This window comes from Poromitra crassiceps, assembly GCF_964638095.1.
Source record: "Poromitra crassiceps genome assembly, chromosome: 1".
Classification (NCBI taxonomy): Eukaryota; Metazoa; Chordata; class Actinopteri; order Beryciformes; family Melamphaidae; genus Poromitra; species Poromitra crassiceps.
This window is the reverse complement of record NC_139623.1, coordinates 74,702,588-74,725,511: the sequence shown is the minus strand read 5'-3', so window position 1 is coordinate 74,725,511 and position 22,924 is coordinate 74,702,588. Positions and strand designations below refer to the sequence as shown.

Sequence of the window (22,924 nt, the reverse complement as noted above, 5' to 3'; positions counted from 1 at the left end):
TTGAACTGTCTCCTCTCTTTGCCAAACTACTTTGTACATAGGCCTTGCAACTTGTAGCACTGAAAACAGAAACTTCTCTTTTGCCTCTTCCCAATGAGCTCGCATTCACCCATTGATACCTGATGCAGCATTTGTGTATCCCTTTAAGACCGCGGGTCTTAAAGGGATACACACAAGTGAGGGATATACACGCAAATGCTGCATCAGGTATCAATGGGTTAAGAAAAACAGTAACTTTTCCCTCTGCCAAAATGTATTGTTGTAAGTTGTTGTTGAACATTGCACAAAACACAAAGATTATAAGAGTTATATAGTTTGCAAGAGTAATATATGCCTCTGTGTATAGTTATAATTTATCATAATATCAAAGTGTACTGTATATTACAATCACATTGTTCTTGTTGTAGCTGACGAGCACCTTTATCATGGATTTTCCAGTATTTATATTCATTTGTTTGGTAGCTTAATGTTTTCAAGGTTTTCTCAACACCACCAGCTAACACGGACACAATGTCTTTTCCTCTGCGTTTTATGAATAAACTTTCTGTCCCTGATATTGGAACGGTAACTCACATTGTTTCTTTGCATAGTTTTATTTTATGTCAGTCTATCACCTATAACTGTCACATCCTGTATACTATATAACAAGTTCAGACTTACAATAAGTAATCACTACATTTAATGTAATCATGGCAAAGGTGTGATTGTAAATATTAAAGAATGACACTAATATGACTTGTCCAAATGTTTTTTTTACAAGACTTGACCTAATCCTTCCTAAATGTATTCATTCTTTTAAACCAGTCAGGTGAGTAATTTTCACTGGCAATGACAGACTGACATGACGTCACATGTTGTCACATGTCACAGTCACTTTAACACTTGATGACTGTCCTTGTTGCCATGGATCAAGTTGCCCCCTCTAGGAGGGTTGGGGATGGTGGTGCAATGGTAGTGCTGTCCCCTCACAGAAAGGTCAAGGGTTCGAGTCCCGCATGGGATGATGTTGGCACTGGTGGTATGCCCTGGTCCCCAGGTGGGTTTTCTTGTGACAAGGGTCTTTTTGAATGACACCTATGTGGCCACACCAGTTTGGAGGTTTTGGGTTTGAGCCTAAATGAAAGTTTGGACCTTGAAGAACAACTTCCCAAGGAAAGACTGAAAAGCTCTGACAGAAATGACTTGACCTCGTGAGACTCAGTGGCTCACAGGGTTCTTCCCCCCGGTCAGATGGTGCTTTGGCATCTGATTTGAAAGCCTAAAGAGAGACAGGTGGGATTTGAACCAGCAAACAACTAGACTACACAGCAAGCAGCGGTTTATCACTCTACACTAGATGTATCACATCAGCCTAAAATGTGTTCAAACTACTGAGGATAAAGAAGCGCCGAACTGAAGTAGTGACACTTAATAATTTTATACTGTCAGTATGTTTGATGATAAAAAACCATTATGCAAACCAACCAGCAATGTTAGACCCCACTAAGAATAGCTATAGCATTTGCTGCAGCCAATGGGGAGCCTAATATCCACTAGGGATGGGCATCGAATTTCGAATTTTCGAATAATCGTTGTTATTATCAAGGTCGACTTTTATTATGGAAAATCGAAATTCGAAAAAAAAAAAAAAAAAAAATTTTTTTTAGTGAAATGTTGCATTGTCTCCCCTGATTCTAAGTATAGTCGAATCGCTTGGTTTGAGCAAGTAAAACAATTTATTTTATAAGCATTTTAATTAAGCAAGGTTTCTGGAAAAATGAATGGCGGATGAAATCCCATGAAGAGGGAGAGGGGGTGACTTTGGCACCCCTTTGGCACTCAGACCTGAGCCTACTAAATATTTAATGAACCACTCATGATTGTCAAAACAGTTTTTTATTTTCGAAAATGTCAATGTAAAAAAAAAATTAAATTTAAAAAAAAAAAAAAATTTTTTTTTTTTTTTACATTTTTTTTTTAAATTTTCGAATTTCGATTAAAAGTCGACTTTGGCCAGCGAATTTCGAATAGTGTTTTTGCTAGAAATGCCCATCCCTAATATCCACCAGGACCTGACATGGGCCGGCCACACCGCCACTGTCGTCAAAAAGGCCCAACAGCGAATACACGGACTCAAGCGCCTGAAGAAATTTGGGCTAAGGAAAGAAATCCTCAGGGACTTCTACAGAGGCACCATTGAAAGCCTGCTGACTGGCGGCTTCACCACCTGGTACGGGAACTGTACCACCATGGACCGCAGGGCGCTACGGAGAGTGAGACGCGCGGCACAGCACGTAACAGAATGTGAGTTGCCAGATCTGCATGAACTGTATAAACAGCGGTGCCTCAGGAGGTCCCTGAAGATCATCAAAGACACAAACCATCCCCACAACAGCCTGTTCTCCCTGCTACCCTCAGGGAGAAGATACAGGGTTCCGAAAGCACGCACAAATCGCTTGAGGAACAGTTTCTTCCCGCAGGCCACGAGACTCCTTAACATACACAAATAGTGTAGTAGCCGCACTGTACCGTACTGTAGCTGCTACCATTACGTATGTCTAACGTTTAATTGTATGTTTAATAAGGAATATGCTATTTGCACCTGTATGTCAAATACGCCGAATTTAATATGCCGAGTTTAATTGTATGTTTAATAAGGAATATGTTATTTGCACCTGTATGTCAAATACGCAGAATTTAAAATGTTTAAGCACGTCTAAAGTATGCACCCGACACGTGCACCTATGTGCAGTGAATATGCCACTGTCTCTGACTTGTCTTATCACTATACTGCCTTATGCTTGTTGTGTCTCTTGTTGTTTTTGCACCCATATGCCCTGTTATATTTGTACTATTTGCACTATGTTGTAAACGGAGTCCACAGCACAAGAATTTCACACGTGATACTTGTACCATGGAGTGACAATAAAAATCTTGAATCTTGAATCTAATAAGCTAAACTAAACCAGCAATGTTTTTTTAAGGAATTATCACTGAAATGCAGTGCAAAGAATATGCAAATTGGAGTCTGTAAATTTTAATTCAGAGTATTGCAGTGGCTTATGTTAGCGATGACAATTGTATGCAAATAATCAGTAAGTTCAACAAGTTCAGTTGCTGCTGAAAGAGGCAGAAAAAACACCCAACATTCAAGAGACCTTCCCATCCTTCTGTGTCCAGAACACAATATATGTTACGTATGTACATACATACAACATATTTCAATGAATTTTGACTGAAGCCTGCTGCTAACACAAGTTGGGTTATGAGTTTTACAGTAATGCATTTTTATGAGACAAATTAGATTGCAGGTAAAATATTTGAGGAATGTGTCATACTTTGCTAACGTTTACATGGTTACTTTATAATAAGGGTAATAATGATATTTTGGGCAAGTACAGCAAATGGGTTGTGGCTTCAAAGGAAACAAATGACAATAAATCCTCTTTTCATGTCATTCTCAAGTCTCTAACATGCTAAGCACATCCAAAGCACCATAAACACAGTTGATTCTCAACTACCAGGGAATGAATTAAAGTAATGATAATGAACATACAAAATCAAGCACAGTATATGAGACAAAACATTTATTATCAAATACTCAAAGCTAAACATGGTTCTACAATGCTACGTTTGACTAGCTTACACTACTGAAAATAAATTGATGCCACCTAGAACATTGAAAAGGAAACATAGATTGACTCTTGCAATGGCTATTCCCAATTATTTTCAAAGATCACTCTTAAATGGTTTTCTTCCATACTTCTAAACTATTTCATTTGAAAAAACGTACAAACCTGTAGGGTAGCAAATATTGTATTTGTAGGTCCAAAACTACACTGTGTGAAATTGCACGGCACAAATCAAAATACTTCTTATGGTTATGATCAAAATTGGAAAATTCTAAGAATACAGCAAAAAGGAAATTGCTATTATAGTCATTGCCAACAATTGTATGTAGTTATACATTCAAAAATAAACAAAATAACATTAAAAAATAAAAGCATAAAATTCACAGTTGGCCCAGTATCTTAACATTGAGAAAGAGTGGGCATGGCTAATGGGACCACCAATCGTCAGAACCATCTTGCAGTACTGAAAGCCAAAGTAGGTAACCTTAATCAACATTAAATCAATTTGGTGAAGAAAATAGATGATTTGTAAATAAATGTAAATATATCATAAAACTCTTATGTACTTGAGGTGAGCCCACCTAGCTCTCTCCGACCCGTTGTTAACAGACTGCCATTTAGCGTTGAACCAGATCCACGAGTGGGCGACATAAACTGGCAAATCATAAAATATCAAGGTACGTACGGTTACATAGTTTTATGATTTAAAATGTTTGAGATCTCTATGATTTGAGACAGTTTGTTTCAGTCAGAAAGAATATTCTCAAAATAGCTGTGTAACAAACCAGCCAAAATGACATACATGATGTATATTCAGTGGCTGACAAAATGACTTCTTAGACCAACAGGCCTGTACAGGGAGCATCTGTAACAGAAAAACAGCATCAACAAAGTACCAGGCAAAAAACTAAAATAGACTCATTGAATGTAAAAAAAAAAGAGGCTATTAATATATGATACAGTAACTGTCGTATGTCCTTGCAATGTTGCCCATCACTGCAATAACATTGGCACTGCTTAGCAATAGCCCATAGGGGCTCATACAGTAGTATGGCATTGTGGTTGTTCGTGTGAAAGAAAGATGCCATTTATGCTCTAATCAACAAGAGCATGAGGCATGTGCATCCCTGCAGACACACTGATCATATAGACCGCAAAGCACCTCACCGATCCCCAGCCTACACCGTGTGTCCACGTTCAAATCCAACCAGTTTCAACATTTTCAGGTATCAAAATAGAAGAGAAATCAATCTCTTCATTATAATTAACCACACATTACTATGATGTGTAACCCTTTTCACTTTGTCAACAACACCGGCAAAGACCAGAACAGCAAACTACCCTAAAATCAGACACTCTCAAAAGGTAATATGACCCAGGAACTATAGGATCAAACTTTGCTGACAGCAAATGTGTGGAAACACTGGTGGTGAACATCAGTCCACACCGTTAAAGCCTCTCTTCAGACCAAACCAAACAGAAAGGACTCCCTCTCTCAATAATAGTGGCATATCTGCAGCCTGCTCCCCGGATCGTTCTTCCCCGGGCTGAAGAACGGGCAGACGGGCTCGTCGAAGCGGGTGTCGAACATGTACAGCTTCTTCATGGTGACGGCGTCGTAGAAGCTGAGGCGTCCGTTGTCGTAGTCCAGGTAGACGCCGACGCGCGGGGAGTTCCAGTACTCGGCCACAGGGATGCGCCCGTTCTCCCCGTTGGCGTAGAGCCGGTCCTGCAGGCAGAGGCTCCAGTAGCCCGCGGAGGGGGTGAGGCTGACGAAGCCCTTCCTGTTGCTGTACTCGGTGGTGACTCCCAGGTACCACACTCCCTTGTCCTTCACGTCCACCTCCCAGTAGTGCTGGCCGTGGGCGTACTGAGCGGTGGCCAGGACGCCGCAGAAGCGGTTGAAGCGGGCCGGCAGGTCGGGCTCGTGACAGCGGACGTGGCCCTCCTCCACCTTGGTGTCGAAGTCTGTGATTATCAGGTTTTGGTGGGCGGTGTCGGGGTCCAAGGTAAGGTTCTGAGGCACTACAACACACAGAGAGATAAATAAGGTTGTGACAGAACTTCAGATCTCAACACTTACGAGTGCTAGTATAATGGTGCATTGCTTTTGTATTGGGAACTAGGAATATTATATTCCTAGTTCCAATACAAAAGCAATGCACCATTATACTACTATACATATACCAGTTGAGTGATGTCACACCCGAGTTGACTACATTCCTTCCAGTAAAACAACCGGGAAACCAGCCAAGGTTCGCTATAGCCAGGTTAGCCGTTGTTAGCCATAACAAGTTGATAACCAAGCATTTTGTTGTATTTTGCACATGCAACATGTCCACAGATAGAAGTTAGACAGTACTGTGTGTATGGCTGATTTAACGAGACACAAATAAGAGAAGTGCTGATCAACAGTATTTTACTACAACTTTGCACTACTGTTGAAGGGCGGACCTGCCATCTTTTGAGGGCGGGGCTGGCGAGGCTCCCCGAGATCGGGGTAGGGAATCTGAGGTCAGGTGACATCACAAGGGGCATTCCTGAACTTTGACCTTGTAAATTCCTAGTAGAGCCCGACCCGATACTGGATTTTTGAGGGCGATGCCGATACCGATATTGGGGAGTAATAAAATTCCGATATCGATATATCGGCCGATATTCTTTTATTAAATATACACATTATGTTACACAATGTTTTTGCAATGATCCTTCAAATATCAAACACTTGACAAAGATATGACTTGACATGACTTGAGATATGTAATGTAGGCAGGATATTTTACAGCTTATCAATAAACATTATTGTCCAAAATGACATCAATGCAATGAAACAGTAAACTTAACTGGGGATTTAATAATTATAAATAACTAGGAAATACAAAAACACAAATATAACAAATCGTCGCTGTCGTTCCAGGACCTCGAATTTCCAAAACAGAAACTTTTCAGGAAGTAAAAAAAACCTGTTTGCTCTTAACACGTTCACTGCCAATGACGTGTTTTTACGTCAAACTAAATCCAACGGTTGACTGCCAATGACGTGTTTTTACGTTAAAAAAATGAATTTTTTTTTTTGACCGTGGGATGTGCATCTAACCCTTTTACATCTCTTATATAATTATTGGAGCCACCGAACATGTACAACCCATTCCACCGACCCACTAAGTGGCGACAGTGCTCTCCCAGACTAGAGGAAGGCAAGCAAAAAGCATGTGTGAGGAAGCCATTCTCATGAAAATGGATGGCGAAAACGCTTTCGTTTTCGCGCTGATTGCTGGCGGTGCGGGATTGCAAATTTGCATAATAGATTACGGGTGGAACACACTTTGAAACACGCAGCATAAATAAGACCAGAATCGCAAAAGCTTCATCAAAGCTCTCAACACAAACCACAAGAAACGAGCGAGCCGATCCAGACTTGCACAGCGGCCGCCAGCAGACAGGCAGCAGCAGCAGAAGCAGTGAGCCTGGTGACGCGAGGTTACAGCAGCAGCAGCAACGAGCTTGTGACATGCCCGCTGCAGCCAAGAAGAACACACACGGAGGGAGGAGTTTGAATGAGAGGGGTGTTTCCTGCTGTTATGGAGGAAATTACTGTTCAAAACTATTGTTTAGATGTCTGACGTCTTACTGATGCCAAAAATGAATGGTTAAAGTGACTGTTCTATCGAATTTCACAAAAAGCCGTTTATCTCAAAATAATTTTTCAGACGCTGAAACCATGCTGTATTCAACTGCTAATGCTTACATAACTACTAACTCTACAAAGTAACTCTTTTAGACAGAGAAAGCACACATTCTATTAGTTCTTTTGAGATATTGTGTGTTCACAAAATCTTAGCAGAAAAGAATCCTCGGGTCTTGAAAGATGAGCCAGAATCCTCAAAAAAACCCTCTGGCAGAACCTACCTACAGTAAAAAAAAAACGGCTGGCAGTGAATGTGTTAAACTACTGAACCAAATGTCGTCCAAGTTGGCACGTCTTAATTATAGTTAGTTTCCCGCTGAATGTGTCATTACTTTATTAATATCTTACCTGGATAAGCTCAAATGATGTTGTTTATATTATCAGTCCGACTTGGAAGCACTTTCTCACGGCGAGTCAAGCGGGAGGCAGTCGCATGCTCATGCACGAGCCCCCAAGCTCCAGGCCGCGGGGGCGCGCGCAGGAGCAGCAGCAGCATTGCCCCTCGCCTCTCATGGCCGAAGCGGGGGCTTTGGCATGGGGTGAGAAATAGTCTGACATAACGTAGCGTTAACGTTACTTTATTCTCTTCAGAAAACACTCCGATTTGCATGTTAAAACAAGTTTGCAGCCTAGGAATAACTGGAAAACATTTGATTGATATATTAACGTCAGAGGAAGCCAGGATTAGTCAAAACGATATGAGAAATACACAGCGCGTCTGCCGTGTGTCTTTTCCGGGTTTTAGTGTCCTGCGTGGGGGGGTACACACGGAGGTAGGGGGCGAATTTCGAGGTTTGACTGACAGATTGAGGGCGAATGGCGTTACGAGATTTACTCACAAGCTCGTTTTAATGCTTTTCCATTGGTTGCATTTGTTAAAAACCACACAGAGACGTGAAGGGTGACCAATGGCATTGATTCATGACAAAAAATAAAAAAGTGAAAAAAGGCACATTCGAGGTCCTGGAACGACAGCGACGAAATATAAAATATAACTTGAATTAAGTTAAAAGATCAAATATACACAACATGTTGTCTATGACTTAAAAAATACAAAATAAAAAAATATCGGCATATCGGCCAACATATCGGTGGACCGATATATCGGTCGGGCTCTAATTCCTAGTGCCCAATACAAATGCAATGCGACATAAATGTGTTTAGTGTGTGTTTGTGTGTATAGAGGAAACTCACTGGTATGCAGCACATGCATCATCTTCTTCCACATGATGAGCTGGAAAGGCCCTGAGAAGTCTGTCCAGTCAGAGGGACAGCTCACTGGATCAAGAGGTATGAAGGAACTGCAGTTGATGGCTCTGTGGGAGAAGAAAGAGAAAAGGCACAACTAAAGCCTTCTAATCACAAACACATTTCTGGGATTAAAGTCCTCCTCCTCCAGTCAGTTGTTTCTATCTGTATAACGGTTGGTGTTCTATTTCAAACCTTCTAATACAGTATGTTTGTATAGTCAGACTCATACGCCATCTGATTCTGTGCCAAATAACTTACATTGATAAGAACCGAAGGCTAATAGGTTGTTCCACTGCAACATCATAGCGTCAGCGCTGTTGTAAAAAAAGCAACAAAAAAAATAACTAACTTTAACCGCATAAGTGTTACGTAACAACGTAACACTTAGCTGCAAGCTGTGTTACGTAACAACGTAACACTTAGCTGCAAGCTGTGTTACATTGTTACGTAACACTTAGCTGCAAGCTGTGTTACGTAACAACGTAACACTTAGCTGCAAGCTGTGTTACGTAACAACGTAACACTTAGCTGCAAGCTGTGTTACGTAACAACGTAACACTTAGCTGCAAGCTGTGTTACGTAACAACGTAACACTTAGCTGCAAGCTGTGTTACGTTGTTACGTAACACTTAGCTGCAAGCTGTGTTACGTAACAACGTAACACTTAGCTGCAAGCTGTGTTACATTGTTACGTAACACTTAGCTGCAAGCTGTGTTACGTAACAACGTAACACTTAGCTGCAAGCTGTGTTACGTAACAACGTAACACTTAGCTGCAAGCTGTGTTACGTTGTTACGTAACACTTAGCTGCAAGCTGTGTTACGTAACAACGTAACACTTAGCTGCAAGCTGTGTTACATTGTTACGTAACACTTAGCTGCAAGCTGTGTTACGTAACAACGTAACACTTAGCTGCAAGCTGTGTTACGTTGTTACGTAACACTTAGCTGCAAGCTGTGTTACGTAACAACGTAACACTTAGCTGCAAGCTGTGTTACGTAACAACGTAACACTTAGCTGCAAGCTAAGTGTTACGTAACAACGTAACACATAGCTGCAAGCTGTGTTACGTAACAACGTAACACTTAGCTGCAAGCTGTGTTACGTAACAACGTAACACTTAGCTGCAAGCTGTGTTACGTAACAACGTAACACTTAGCTGCAAGCTAAGTGTTACGTAACAACGTAACACATAGCTGCAAGCTGTGTTACGTAACAACGTAACACTTAGCTGCAAGCTGTGTTACGTAACAACGTAACACATAGCTGCAAGCTAAGTGTTACGTAACAACGTAACACTTAGCTGCAAGCCGCATTATTGCTTTATTATTAACAAGTGGCCTACGGATTTCAAAGCGGGCAGAAATAATGGATGAATGATTCAGTCATATGAATTTGTTGTGTTTGTGGTGCCTCTTATTGGCCAATTTGAAAATGGCAATGGAAAGCAAATAATGGCTGAACTCTTGCGAACACTTTACCGACTTTTCTCCCGTTTTCTTGCAATTTTACTTGGCCAATTCCACCTCCCGGTCGTTGCTCCACCCGCGTTGCCAATATATTATGAGCTGTGGACTAGTACATGCTTCCTCCAACACATGTGCAGTCGCCAGCCACATCTTTTCACTTGACAGTGAGAAGTTTTGCCGGCAGGACGTAGCATGTGGGGGGATCACACTATCCTTCCCAGTTCCCCTCCCGCCCCGAACAACCAGAGGAGGCACTAGTGCAGTGACAACAGGATGCATACCCTTAATTAGGGATGGGCATTTTAAGTAATTTAAATACTCGAGTACTCTCGTTCTATTATGAACGAGTAATCGGGTACTGGCACGGGGGGGAGGGGTGCACAAAATGCACCTACGTTAATGATACAGATCCTGACCCACAACGTGTGTTGAATTCAACTAACTTGCACAAAACTGACCGAATGACCAAAAAGTGGTGTATCCCTTAGCTTAGGGCAGTGATACTCAACTGGCGGCCCGCAGGCCGCATGGAATTGCAAAAAATATATACCGTAATTTCCGCACTATAAGCCGCACCGGAGTATAAGCCGCAGCAGCAAAATTGCCTGTTTGTTACATATATAAGCCGCACCGGACTATAAGCCGCAGGTGTTTTAATGTTTTTTTTTTGTTTTTTTTTAAATTGTGTTTTAATGTTTAATTAAAGGGTTCATGCACAGAGGGGATTGTCGGGAAAGAGATGGCTGTTTGAGGAAGCTCCCATTTATTAACATTTCAACAAAACAACATAACACAACACCACCTGTGTTTTTTTTTACAGTGCACACAGTGTCCGCGGTGTGGTGAAAAGAGGGCAAGAGAGGAAATTAAAACAGAAGTGGATTTATAGTTAGAACGAGTGCTAAAGAAGAGAGATTTTTTTTTTTTTTTTCTGAAAAAATCCATAGATAAGCCGCACCGTTATATAAGCTGCAGGGCCAAAAAACGGGGAAAAAGCCGCGGCTTATAGTCCGAAATTTACGGTATATATATATATTTTTTTTTTACAGTGCACCTGAACGCAACATGCAAGATATTCGCTGAATAAGTGTCCAAATGTTCATGTCATTCTGGCCAATACGCCTGCCCAATACTTATAGCATTTCAGTCTGGAATATGGAATATCTTTCAATAATCTATGATTTAGCTGCTAAATTGTCAAATACCGCCATCTGCTCGCTACCCAGGCACTTATGTATGTACTTAACCTAACTAACTATCCGGTGTGCACAACATTGTCAGACTAAACTCCAGCTGACACCCCAAAAACCTACAATCCGCTACAGAAAAATGTATATTGATCGTTTATTAACTGGCCGCTGGCCTTCTATCATTTCACGAAAGTGGCCCCCGGGCAAAGCAAGGTGAGTATCCCTGGCTTAGGGAAAGATATTATTGCCTAAGGGACGAACTTAAGTTTGAAACTTAAGGTGGTTTATGCAACCGGGCACTGGTCCTTTAAAATGATAATGCAGGGACTAAAACTTGAAGCCACTTACTCGTTGTAAGACTCTGCGAGACTCTGTTGGAAGAACGAAAACACAAATGTTAATTACATTTCGATTTTTTTTATTTGAATTCACTTCATGGTGAACTGGGAAACCATGTAGTCAAAGAACAATCTTGCTTTGTTTAAAGGAGAATTTCGTTTTTTTTTAACCTGGAGCCATTTCCTGGCATTAATTATGATTTGGCCACTCACCTAGCGATGTCTGCAGCGTTTCTGGGCGTCCTAGCGTTGTTTTGAGATCAATATCGTCCAAGTCAGTCGTAAAATGGAGTTGATTTGGGGCCAAGTGGTAGCCTGTATTTCCTGCATCTAAATAGCTATTTTTCTTCCCGTTTTCGCCACATATCGCCGTAATCTGATCCGTCAACATCCAGCCGAGTGTTATTTCACCCCAGGCTGTTTCCTGGAGTGCACAGGGATCAAATTACCTCAAACGTGATCTAGGTCACCAAGTCTCGTGAAGTCCCGCGATACTTTCCTGTCGACTGGCCAAATACAGGCAGGACGCTTTGCGGTCGTGGTTTTAGCGTAACCTATGTGGGATTCGAAATAACGAAGGTTATGCCAAACCCCACATAAATAAAGGATAACTTAACTTAACATAGGTTACGCTAAAACCACGACCGCAAAGCGTCCTGCCTGTATTTGGCCAGTCGACAGGAAAGTATCGCGGGACTTCACGAGACTTGGTGACCTAGATCACGTTTGAGGTAATTTGATCCCTGTGCACTCCAGGAAACAGCCTGGGGTGAAATAACACTCGGCTGGATGTTGACGGATCAGATTACGGCGATATTTGGCGAAAAAGGGAAGAAAAATAGCTATTTAGATGCAGGAAATACAGGCTCACACTTGGCCCCAAATCAACTCCACTTTACGACTGACTTGGACGCTCTTGATATCAAAACAACGCTAGGACGCCCAGATACGCCGCGGGGATCGCCTGGTGAGTGGACAAATCATAATTAATGGCAGGAGATGGCTCCAGGTTAGAAAAAAACGAAATTCTCCTTTAACTATGATCTTTAGTGGTTTTTGTGAGTAGCTAATGTCATAAGGTACACAACCAGCTACTATAACCCTTTGACAGTATTTGGACACCAAAACACTTTTGGTACTTTATTCTGTTCTCATTTTACTTTGGATGCCAAATTTCAGGCTTCAATTCTGTATTGAATGTACTTTAAGCGCTACCTTGTGGTTACGGTAACTGTGGATTACACTGTTCCTTTGTCAGACTGACCTCGAAGCTAGTTTTTCCACCGATGTGCTTGTGAATATCAGCGATGGTTTTGCCGACAGCTGCTGCCTCGGTCTCCGCCACCTTCAAGTTCTCGTCTATGGCGGCCATGGTGGCCACTTCCTCAGCATCCAGGCTCTCCAGCAGGGAGTCTCTCTCATCCAGCAAGAACTGGACCAAGGCGCCAACATCCCCCCCAATTTTCTCCTTCAGTCTCTGTTTCTTCATCTGGACAACAACAAAAAGACACCATCGCAGTATGAAGAATTTGAGATCAAAGCTTGGGGGGAAAGTATGCCATATTCAGCCTGATGGGCAACAGTGTTGCTTTTGTATGTTTATTATTATAGATACCTGTGTTGCATGTTAATTAGGGCTGTGAATCTTCACTGGCCTCACGATTTGATTCGATTACGATTCAGAGGGCTACGATTCAATTCGATTACGATTATCGATGCATCTCGATGCATCTTAAATCGATGCATCACTTTTTTTCCCCAATACATGATTTCTTTTTTCTCACTTTCTTTTTTCTCACTGTGTGGCTACTTTTAAAATAAAAGTGCATTTGGAATTGCATTGTATTATGATCCAAATAAACAACTGCATGTACTTCCATTATATTTTATTCGATTATTAAAAAAATATATATATATATATACCGTAATTCTTCCAATAAGCGCCTGTACTCTAATTGCCGCCGGGTCTTCCATTTCCCGCCGGGTCCAAATTGATTTAGCATAATAAGCGCCTGACTCATTTTGCCGCCAGGGCGTTTTTTAGAATAAATACGTTTTTTTGTACTGTATGTTTTTGTGTTGACTAAATTCAGTCACTTACGGTAATGACGTTGTTTTGGAGGAAGTCAGGCGGAAGTTTCTCCTGCTGTCAGACAGTTTTATATTTTATTTATACATGCTGTAACTGACATGTTTCAAGTATGCATACCGCATTGTTTAATGGTACGGATTCCTGTAGGCAACGTGCTGGAGACGCAGTGTCTAACTGAGAGCGGTGGGCAACTTACGCTAACGTAGCGTAGCCTAATGTTAACTTGTGCCTTGTAAAAGTGCATTTCTCTCAGTGGAACAGAACAGCGATCATAAATGCAGTATGGATTATACCCATTATACTGGACATGTATTGGAAACTTGGCGTCTACCTACCAGTATTTGGTAAGTCTGCTTGTTTTGTCTACTGCAGTGTTGTTTGGTTAGCTTGGTAGCTACGTTAGCGTGCCTTCTACATTGCTATGCTGGGAGAGTTTCTTTCCAATGAAACACAAACAACTGAATGTGTGAGCGGTAGGCTAATGTTACTTGTTTAAAATATGGTATGGCTGTTTGGCAGAGGGAGACGAGGAGAGCAATGAACTGATACCGTAACGTTGGATGATGATGATGATGACGATGAAGATGAAGGCTATCACTCAGTTGTTTTCGTTCATTCCAGTCCGTTGTACAATACTAGGCATGTTCAAAACTGCCTGTACCTACCGTCTTGTGTGTACTAAGTACTATCTCACTGGTTTAAATGAGCAATTTGATACTTTCCGTTTTTGCTGAGCAGGCATTTCTGTTCAAAAAATAATAATCGCATTGGTGATATAAATATAGCCTGTCAATTGCTGTATGTATGCATATGACTCCTTGTACTATTTATAGTACCACTGTCATGATCTTCATTTGACAAAATTGAATAAAAATTTGATCACAAAAAAAAAAAAAAAAATCGCCTGGCTCAATTATGTCAAAATGACAATAACCGCCTGACTCTAATTGCCGCCGGGTCTTCCCTTTACCGCCAGGTCCAAATTGATTTAGCATAAGCGCCCGGGCTCTTATTGGCAGAATTACGGTATATATATAAATTTTTCGATAAATAATCGATTTTTGGCATTTGTGAATCGACGCAGAATCGTGCACGTCCGCATCGCGATGCATCTTATAATCGATTATTTTTGACACCGCTAATGTTAATGTGCTGTGCTTAAACACGAAACATCTTATTTGACGACTAACTAGTATGAATCTGAAGTCGATATGCTTGGAGGTTTGTTCCGTACCCTCACTTCACTTTTCGTGCGCTCATCCGCAGTTATGACTTTCACACACTGAGACTTCTGCCAGGTGAGCTCCATCAGCCTCAGTTTCAACTCCGTCTGAGGGAAACACACACACACACACACACACACACACACACACACACACACACACACACACACAAACGGGACATAATGCATGATTGATCATATCGAACAAACCACAGGCAAACCAGGCCATTTCAAATCCTAAAGTAATGAAGACATACGGTGACAGGCTAAGGGCCCCTGTGGATTTTCAAATACAGCAGCCTGTTGCACCAGCTGAACGTAAGTTCTCTCTTAAGTTGGGGTGTAAAGTCCACACTAACTGCTACGTTCAAACTAGTTAGTTTGACACTAAAGTTGTGTCTTTGTTTAGTTGCACCACGGAGACGTAAGATACATCTTAACTGTAGACCCTAAAGTCCACACTAACCAAAATAGTGTCGCGGAAAATGACGTTTTCACTTCCTGTAGCCAATCAGTGAAAAGCACGGTGGAAACGGTGTTTATTTACCGTTGTTTAATTAAGTGGAATGAAAACAGTCGGGACATGTTGCCCACCGCAACAAGTTAGTGCTTTCATATTTCATCAACACTAACCAAATGAGAACATTATTGAGTAACGTTCATTTAGGTTCATATTACTGTTAACATTTATCTGTGAGCCCCTCATCAGTATTGTAGGCTAATTTACCACCATCCTGCCTCGCTAAATTATTGCGGTTATTTTAATTTGTATGCAGTGCTGCAGCTTGTGGGAAATAAAAGCGTGAGTCATAAATATCAAAGGGTGTAATAATTGATCACGGAGAGCGCGTTGCGGATGCAAAACAACGATGCGCCATGATGCCAAGTTGCAATCCGTGCCAATTGCTATTTTACGGAGGACTTTACACCTAGTAAGACGTAGGTGTAAAATTTAAGTTCTAACTCATGCCTACGTCGAAACTATTTCACTTGGTGCAACCCAAATATTTTTAGTAGTGCGTAAACTCGGACTTAGTGAGACTTTACGTTCAAACTAGCTTACGTTTCAACTTACGCACAGCTGGTGCAACCCACTGCTGGAGACTAGTGGGGCAGAAGGCAAAAGACTTTGCATCTGTTAAAAATACACGGAGCCTTACCTTCATGTCATTCACAACTTCTGGCACTGGTACTACCTCATGTTGTCTGTAATGACAAATCAGCCAGTCAGTGATTTAAAGAGCAAAAGCTCCCATCTATCTGAAACACATTTGAGCCCCTCTATGGCTATGCAATACAGACATACAAACGTCGGACCGTTCTTGGCACCGGAGCAGTTCAACAGAAATGGCCAGATTGGAAAGGTTTTTCAAGGTACCAGGGCATAACGAAGCTCAACAATCCTCTATCCAACGGACTTAGTGTTAGTATAAACACATCGCACACTGTACAGCCATATACTAGGTTTCGACCTATAGTCTTGTTCTACTACATGACCTGCTAAAGGTTTCTTATAAAACAATACGCCAGTGTTTACATCTCCCCAGTCCCCAATCACTTGTCAATAGTTAGATCTAAGAATTTTCATTCATTGACATTAACTTTGTCTTTGGTTCTTAACACATTGAGTGCCACAGCGCTTCAGTAAAATTGTCTGGAGCCTGTGCCAGATTCACTTCCATTCAGTTGAAAACAGCTATAGAATTTTTTCTATTAGGGCTATATGGACAGGGCTGGACTCTAATGAAACATTGGACACTCCTGCTAGAGTTCCCCTAGTTCCAGTTCAAAGATGGAAATTGGGGAGCATGAACCTACCATCGACCTCACAAGGATTGTGTGTGTGAGGCTGAGAGATTAAGCCCTCGTCCACTCTGCTGGCTGACGTGTGTGGGAACTGGGAACATGAAGATACGTGTGTGTGTGCGTCTGTGCGTGCGACTGTGTGTGTGCGCGCAAGCCTCTCTACTTGGCACTCAGAATGATGAAAACTCAACAGACTCTTCATCAGAAGAGGAATCTGATGAAGGTCTTACGACCGAAACGTTATTCTTTTTCTTTGACTTATTACACTTTTAATAGAGAGCCGCAGGAACGAGTCCGGAAATCATTGATGCTAACACTCCTGGTTCTTCACTGTTTTCGCCTATGGGAGTTTTGAATGGGTTTTTGGCACGATGCTTCTGATAATCTCTCTGGGCAACGCTGGCTTAATCAAACGCGAACCAGTGTTTAGTAATATCATCTTCACACACGAGGACCACTTTTATGAGTTTTGAAGCTTGTACGTTAAAAGGGCGGCTAGCTAGCAAACGGCTAAATGAGACTGCCGCTGGTCCTGTCACAAGTCACATAATGCATACGCACAACGGTCCCGACTGACGGGGTAGGCTACAACATTGCCCAACACACAGAATTTCAGCCAAAAAAATCTCTGGGAATTTATAGCCTATTTTCCATCCCGTGAGACTACCAGAGTCTCCTGGTCAATCTGGGAGGCTTGGCAGCCCTATTTGGTCCGCTTGCTTTTTGGCTGGTGTGAAAGCGAATCGAACCAGCTGGAAAACAAAACAATGTATCATTTTTGCATCTGGTCCGAAACGAGGATCAGGACTAGGCAGGTGTGAAAACGACCTGAAATACCACACGTACCAAAGAGGAAATAATGAAAACATTTGCATAGAAACCTGTTTTAAATTACCATAATGTTGTGCCTTCAAAAAGTTAATTTTAACCTGCAGTGAGTCATGCAGTAATACATTAGCGCTTTTATTTTGAAAATAAAATCATCTGTAGCTTCCGTTTCTGGAGTTGAGTTGGGCTCAGTATGAAAAATGATCAGTGAAGAGAAGATTGCCTTGACCACAGAAGGGTGTGACACGAGTTTAATCTTCTCATGTAATCTTTCTATCTCATGTAGAATATATATATATATTAATATATTATATATATTATTAATATATTATAATAATTTATATATAATAATATCTTCTCATATCTATCTCATTCAATGGTCAATGTTACAGGATACAAGGGGACATTTGAGTGGTTGGACTGCCCTCTAGTGAACAGAACGGTACATAACAACAACATGCTGACTAGGCTTTATGTCTATAGGTAAAATTAAAAATTAATGAAAAAAAACGATTACCGTACAAATTTAATATTAAAATAAAAGCAAATCGAATTGGATTATTGAGGAAGATTGACAGCCCTATAGTATATGATGTTATTTAACATGATGTTACTGTAGTAGTATGCTTTTATACTAGTAGTATATGATGTTATTTTGGGGTGATAGCGACCTAGTGGTTAGAGACTGTCCCGTAACCCAGAGTTTTCAGGTTCAGTCAGTGCCACTGCCCACAGCTGCTGTCTGAACAGCCACATGCCCTGAACCTGGATGCTGGAGCCCTAGTTGCCTGGATAAGAATGTTATCTAACAAATGTTTTTATTTGACAATGGTTTTATAGAGCAAAAAAACACATTCAGCAAGTAATATTAGGCGACAACATAGATACTCTCAATTTAGGTGAAATTTAGACTAAACAAATCGAACCTCATTTAAAAAAAACACCTTAGTTCAGTCAGTTGTTCTCAAAGTGGGGACCGTCCGGGTCCCCAGCAAAAAGGAGCACAATTTATTTTCACTTGACTATAATTCCATCCACATTCTGTCCTGTCCCATTTCAAAGAGTGATATTTCAACTTAAGATGGTGCAATAATAAACATCAAAGGCAAGATTAAATATGTCTACAATTTCTCCAGGTTGAAGTAAAAAAGTTGCCTAACGTTACCTGTGTGCTCGAGACTCCCTGCAGACTACACAAATAGGCCTGTTATCAGTCTGGCAGTAGAGCTTGAGCTCTTCTCCATGTTGTTCACACTTGCCATCGACTTTAACAGGCTTGGGAGGCGCAGGACAAGAACCCAGAGACTCCAGGTCATCCAGTTTGGCCACCAGGTTCTGCACCAGGTAGTTCTTGGTGAAGGTCTTCTTAGTGAAAACCTGGACAAGCAAAGAAATGAACTGAACAAGGCGCACAAATCTGTAACAAGCAACATCAAAGTTATTTGGCAGGGGCAATCTACTCTCTTAAGCCCATGGCACACCAATCGAACATTCTCCAACAAACACGAAGGAACACGAACACACGTAGATGTTGGTGTGCCATAGCTGTCTGTCCTTGTCTGTTCATGTTCGGCGATGTTCGCCCGGATTCAACATGTTCAATCCGTGCTTGTTCGGTGTTTGCGGTTGTCTGGTCAGCTCACGGCAACACCCTTGTGTTGTCTTCTCAATAACTACGGGTGCACAGATCGATCGGCACGCAATCTGTATCGGCCGATCTGATTGCAGATATTACTTTATTGTCGCCGATTGCATAGCCGATCATGCTGCATGTGAGAAACATGAGGCAGCCCATTTTCATGTCTTCAATGTCTATCGTTTAACTTTCATATTGTGCTCTAACGTTTATATTAGGGGTGCACCGATCGATCGACACGCAATCTGTATCGGCCGATTTTGACCTCAAATATGTGATCTGCTGCTGCAGATATTTCTTTATTGTCGCCGATTGCATAGCCGATCATGCTGCACGTGAGAAACATGAGGCAGCCCATTTTCATGTCTTCAATGTCTATCGTTTAACTTTCATATTGTGCTCTAACGTTTATATCATTGTGTTGCAAAGCACACGCTTTGCTTTCGTCAGTGTACTCACCTCCACACAGCCACACACCACACCAGACTGTCAACACACCCCTTGCGTCTTTGAATCACACACATCAGCTGGTGATTAGAGCAGACTCAGCAGAGAGAAGTTACCTCCAGTCCTCCCGCCTACCGAGGCATTTGCATGTTGTTAAGTCCGTGTTTGATCCATATTTGCGTGTATCCTCCTAACGTTAATAGCTCCGGTTAGCGTTAGCCGCTTTAGCTTAATCGATAAAATAGTTTACTTGGGTCGAAGTTATTTTCTTGTGTAACAGGGAAATCTCGGAAAATTTAGTATTTTTGTTGAGTGAACTGAACTGCATTGAACTGGTAACATGGAAATCCCGAAGTGGAACGATTTTTTTATAAACACTTTTATAAACTGAACTGAGGGAACTGGACTGAACTACTAGCCATTTAGTTCAACACAGTCTTGTGCTCCAATTATCTCACACACAAAAAATCATGTTGGCGGTTTCCTTTAGCCTACACAGTATAAAATATTGATGTAGAAAAAAAGAAAATGTGCTGCACTTTCAATTGGACACTGTTCTATAATAGACTGCTATAGCTGCTTACAAAATAAATAAATAAATAAATATATATATATATATCGGTGATCGGTAATCGGTGATCGGTCGATGATCGGTTGGGCAGATATTTCTCATAGGTGATCGGCAATCGGTGATCGGTGGCAAAAAACGTGATCAGTGCACCCCTAGTTTATATCATTGTGTTGCAAAGCACACGCTTTGCTTTCGTCAGTGTACTCACCTCCACACACTACACCAGACTGTCAACACACCCCTTGCGTCTTTGAATCACACAAATCAGCTGGTGATTAGAGCAGACTCGGCAGAGAGAAGTTACCTCCAGTCCTCCCGCCTACCGAGGCATTTGCATGCTGTTATGTCCGTGTTTGATCCATATTTGCATGTATCCTCGTAATGTTAATAGCTCCAGTTAGCTTTAGCTTATAAATCGATAAAATACTTTCCTTGGGTCTAAGTTATTTTTCTTGTGTAACAAGGAAATCCCGGAATGGAGTATTTTTGTTGAGTGAACTGAACTGCATTGAACTGGTAACATGGAAATCCCGAAGTGGAATATTTTTGTTCCTTTATAAACTGAACTGAGGGAACTGGACTGAACTATAAAGAACATTCTTCTAGCCATTTAGTTCAACACAGTCTTGTGCTCCAATGATCTCACACACAAATTGGCGGTTTCCTTTAGCCTACTACACAGTATAAAATATTGATGTAGAAAAAAAGAAAATGTGCTGCACTTTCAATTTGATGCATGAAATGTAGGCCTATATGTAAATGGAAACTGTTCTATAATAGACTGCTATAGCTGCTTAAAAAATAAATATATAGATATATATAGATATATATATCTATATATATATATCGGGGATCGGTAATCGGTCGATGATCGGTTGGGCAGATATTTCTCATAGGTAATCGGTGGCAAAAAAAACGTGATAATGCCGACGCCATAGTTTCCTCTGATGTTTTCTGCATGTTTGAAGACATTTTGCCAATTTTAAACACAATATTCCAATGAGTGTCTCTAAATGACCGTATATTATGTCCTCTTCACTCTCCATTTCATGGTCAAATGTTTTAGCATTAAATGTGTCTGGTCAGCATCAGCAGTGTAGGTCGAAGTAAACATGGAAGTTATTTGGTCAGCTTCTTCTTCTTTGGTGTTTTACGGCAGTTGGCATAGTTATTGTTGCATTACCGCCACCATTTGGCTGAAATTAGAACAACTGTTGTGCTGAATAATATGTTTGGTCGGTGTGCAATGCTTTCAAACAATCTCCAACATCTGCCAACATTCACAGACAATTGTCTGTTCGTGTTTGTTGGAGAATGTTTGATTGGTGTGCCATGGGCTTTACTGCGAGTCGTTCTGGATTAGTGCCTTGTGTAAAAGTTGGCTAACCTTATTGTTACCTCTTACCTCCTGCTGGCTAACTAACGTTAACCAGCCAGGCTAAGTTAGCTAGAGAGCTGCAACGCTAGCTAAGTTACATCACGCAGCAGCACTTAACGTTAGCTAACCAGCATATTTTCCACATACCACATCTATGATCTAGCCAGCTAGTCTGCGCAAATATCCTGACATGTTGCGTCCGCACCGGGCACATTGTGTGAGTGTGACACAAGTTACACGATGGGAAAACAAGTCAACAACGAGGTGATAACGTGACGCTAGCTAGCGGAAGCACATACCGTTCGGCACTGGGGGCATTGGTAGCCGCTGTAGTCCCCTCCGTTCTCATCCCAGTGCATGCAGATGCAAAAGCGGCAGAAATTGTGACCGCATCTTAATATGACGGCGTCTTTGAAGAAGTCTAAACAGATGGCACATGTCAGCTCCTTCCTCAGATCTTCTCCGGCACCTCCCGCGGTAGCCATGTTCACCCACAACACAACACAACCACAACACAACAGCGCAGAGCAGCGGGAACAGAAGGGAACGGAAGTGGAGAAGGAAGTGATTGTTGTGCGTCATCTCCGTCTTAAACCAATCATCACACACACACACACACACACACACACGCACGCACATGCACACGCACACGCACGCACGCACACGCACACACACACACACACACACACACACACACACAAACAATAATCCATGCATCTGAATTTACATTTAGAATGTGCTGTGTCGTGTGTGTGTGTGTGTGTGTGTGTGTGTGTGTGTGTGTGTGTGTGTGTGTGTGTGTGTGTGTGTGTGTGTGTGTGTGTGTGCTAATGAGAGACATATGCATGAAAACACTGATTGAACCAACCTACCATAAGCAACAATATTTATTCTTAAATACATATACATAAAAACCCATTCATAAAGACACAAAGCAAATATCAAGTTTGATTCTTTGTGCTGAAATTGTCATATACATGGGGGTAAATGGCTGTGTGGGTATAGATGACATTGCATAGCTTGGATTGGCATGTGAGGGATCATGGGACTCAAAAAGTGCATTTGATGTGAGAAGTAATTGATTGATTGAACATTTATTACAAATCAAAGCACTGTAGCCTATATTCATTTGTATAAACCTTTCAACGGTGATTCACAACTCGGCTGATTTCATCACATCAGCAGATAAATACTGGAAATAATTTATACAGTGATGACTCCAGAATAAGACAAATATTTAGAGTGGAATAAGAAAGATGCATGTTTAACAACACATGTAAACAAGATATTTCACTATAGTGATATTAACAGGAGACATGAGTTTTGCAACAAAAGTGGTTTCAGTGGTGATATTGATTTATAAGCAGCTGTTTACATCATTTGATAAAAACAGTTG

General features: G+C 41.4%; 2 protein-coding genes across 2 annotated transcripts in view; one reads left to right on the top strand and one right to left on the bottom strand.

Annotated features, from left to right (window-relative positions):
• Positions 1-22,924, top strand: part of LOC310786280 (FRAS1-related extracellular matrix protein 2-like) — a gene marked incomplete at both ends in the record, with an annotated part of 317,396 nt that overhangs the window by 126,295 nt on the left and 168,177 nt on the right. The window lies entirely within an intron of this gene.
• On the bottom strand, positions 3,016-22,042 carry LOC310786289 (nuclear factor 7, brain-like). The gene is made up of 8 exons (XM_083647453.1): positions 21,828-22,042; positions 18,662-18,873; positions 16,023-16,068; positions 14,875-14,970; positions 12,813-13,037; positions 11,559-11,581; positions 8,494-8,615; positions 3,016-5,636 (listed from the first exon to the last, which is right to left on the bottom strand). Exons 1-8 carry the CDS (start codon positions 22,011-22,013, stop codon positions 5,107-5,109), a joined length of 1,440 nt encoding a protein of 479 aa, XP_083503579.1. The 5' UTR covers positions 22,014-22,042; the 3' UTR covers positions 3,016-5,106.

Bases quoted from the DNA above. Each gene is read 5' to 3' on its own strand.
- LOC310786289 (XM_083647453.1), bottom strand. From the start codon at position 22,013: ATGGCTACCGCGGGAGGTGCCGGAGAAGATCTGAGGAAGGAGCTGACA. The intron at 18,874-21,827 runs GTATGTGCTTCC...TTGCTTGTCCAG, and splicing joins AATGCCCCCAGTGCCGAACG to GTTTTCACTAAGAAGACCTT. The intron at 8,616-11,558 runs GTAAGTGGCTTC...CTTCTCCCACAG, and splicing joins CTCGCAGAGTCTTACAACGA to AGCCATCAACTGCAGTTCCT.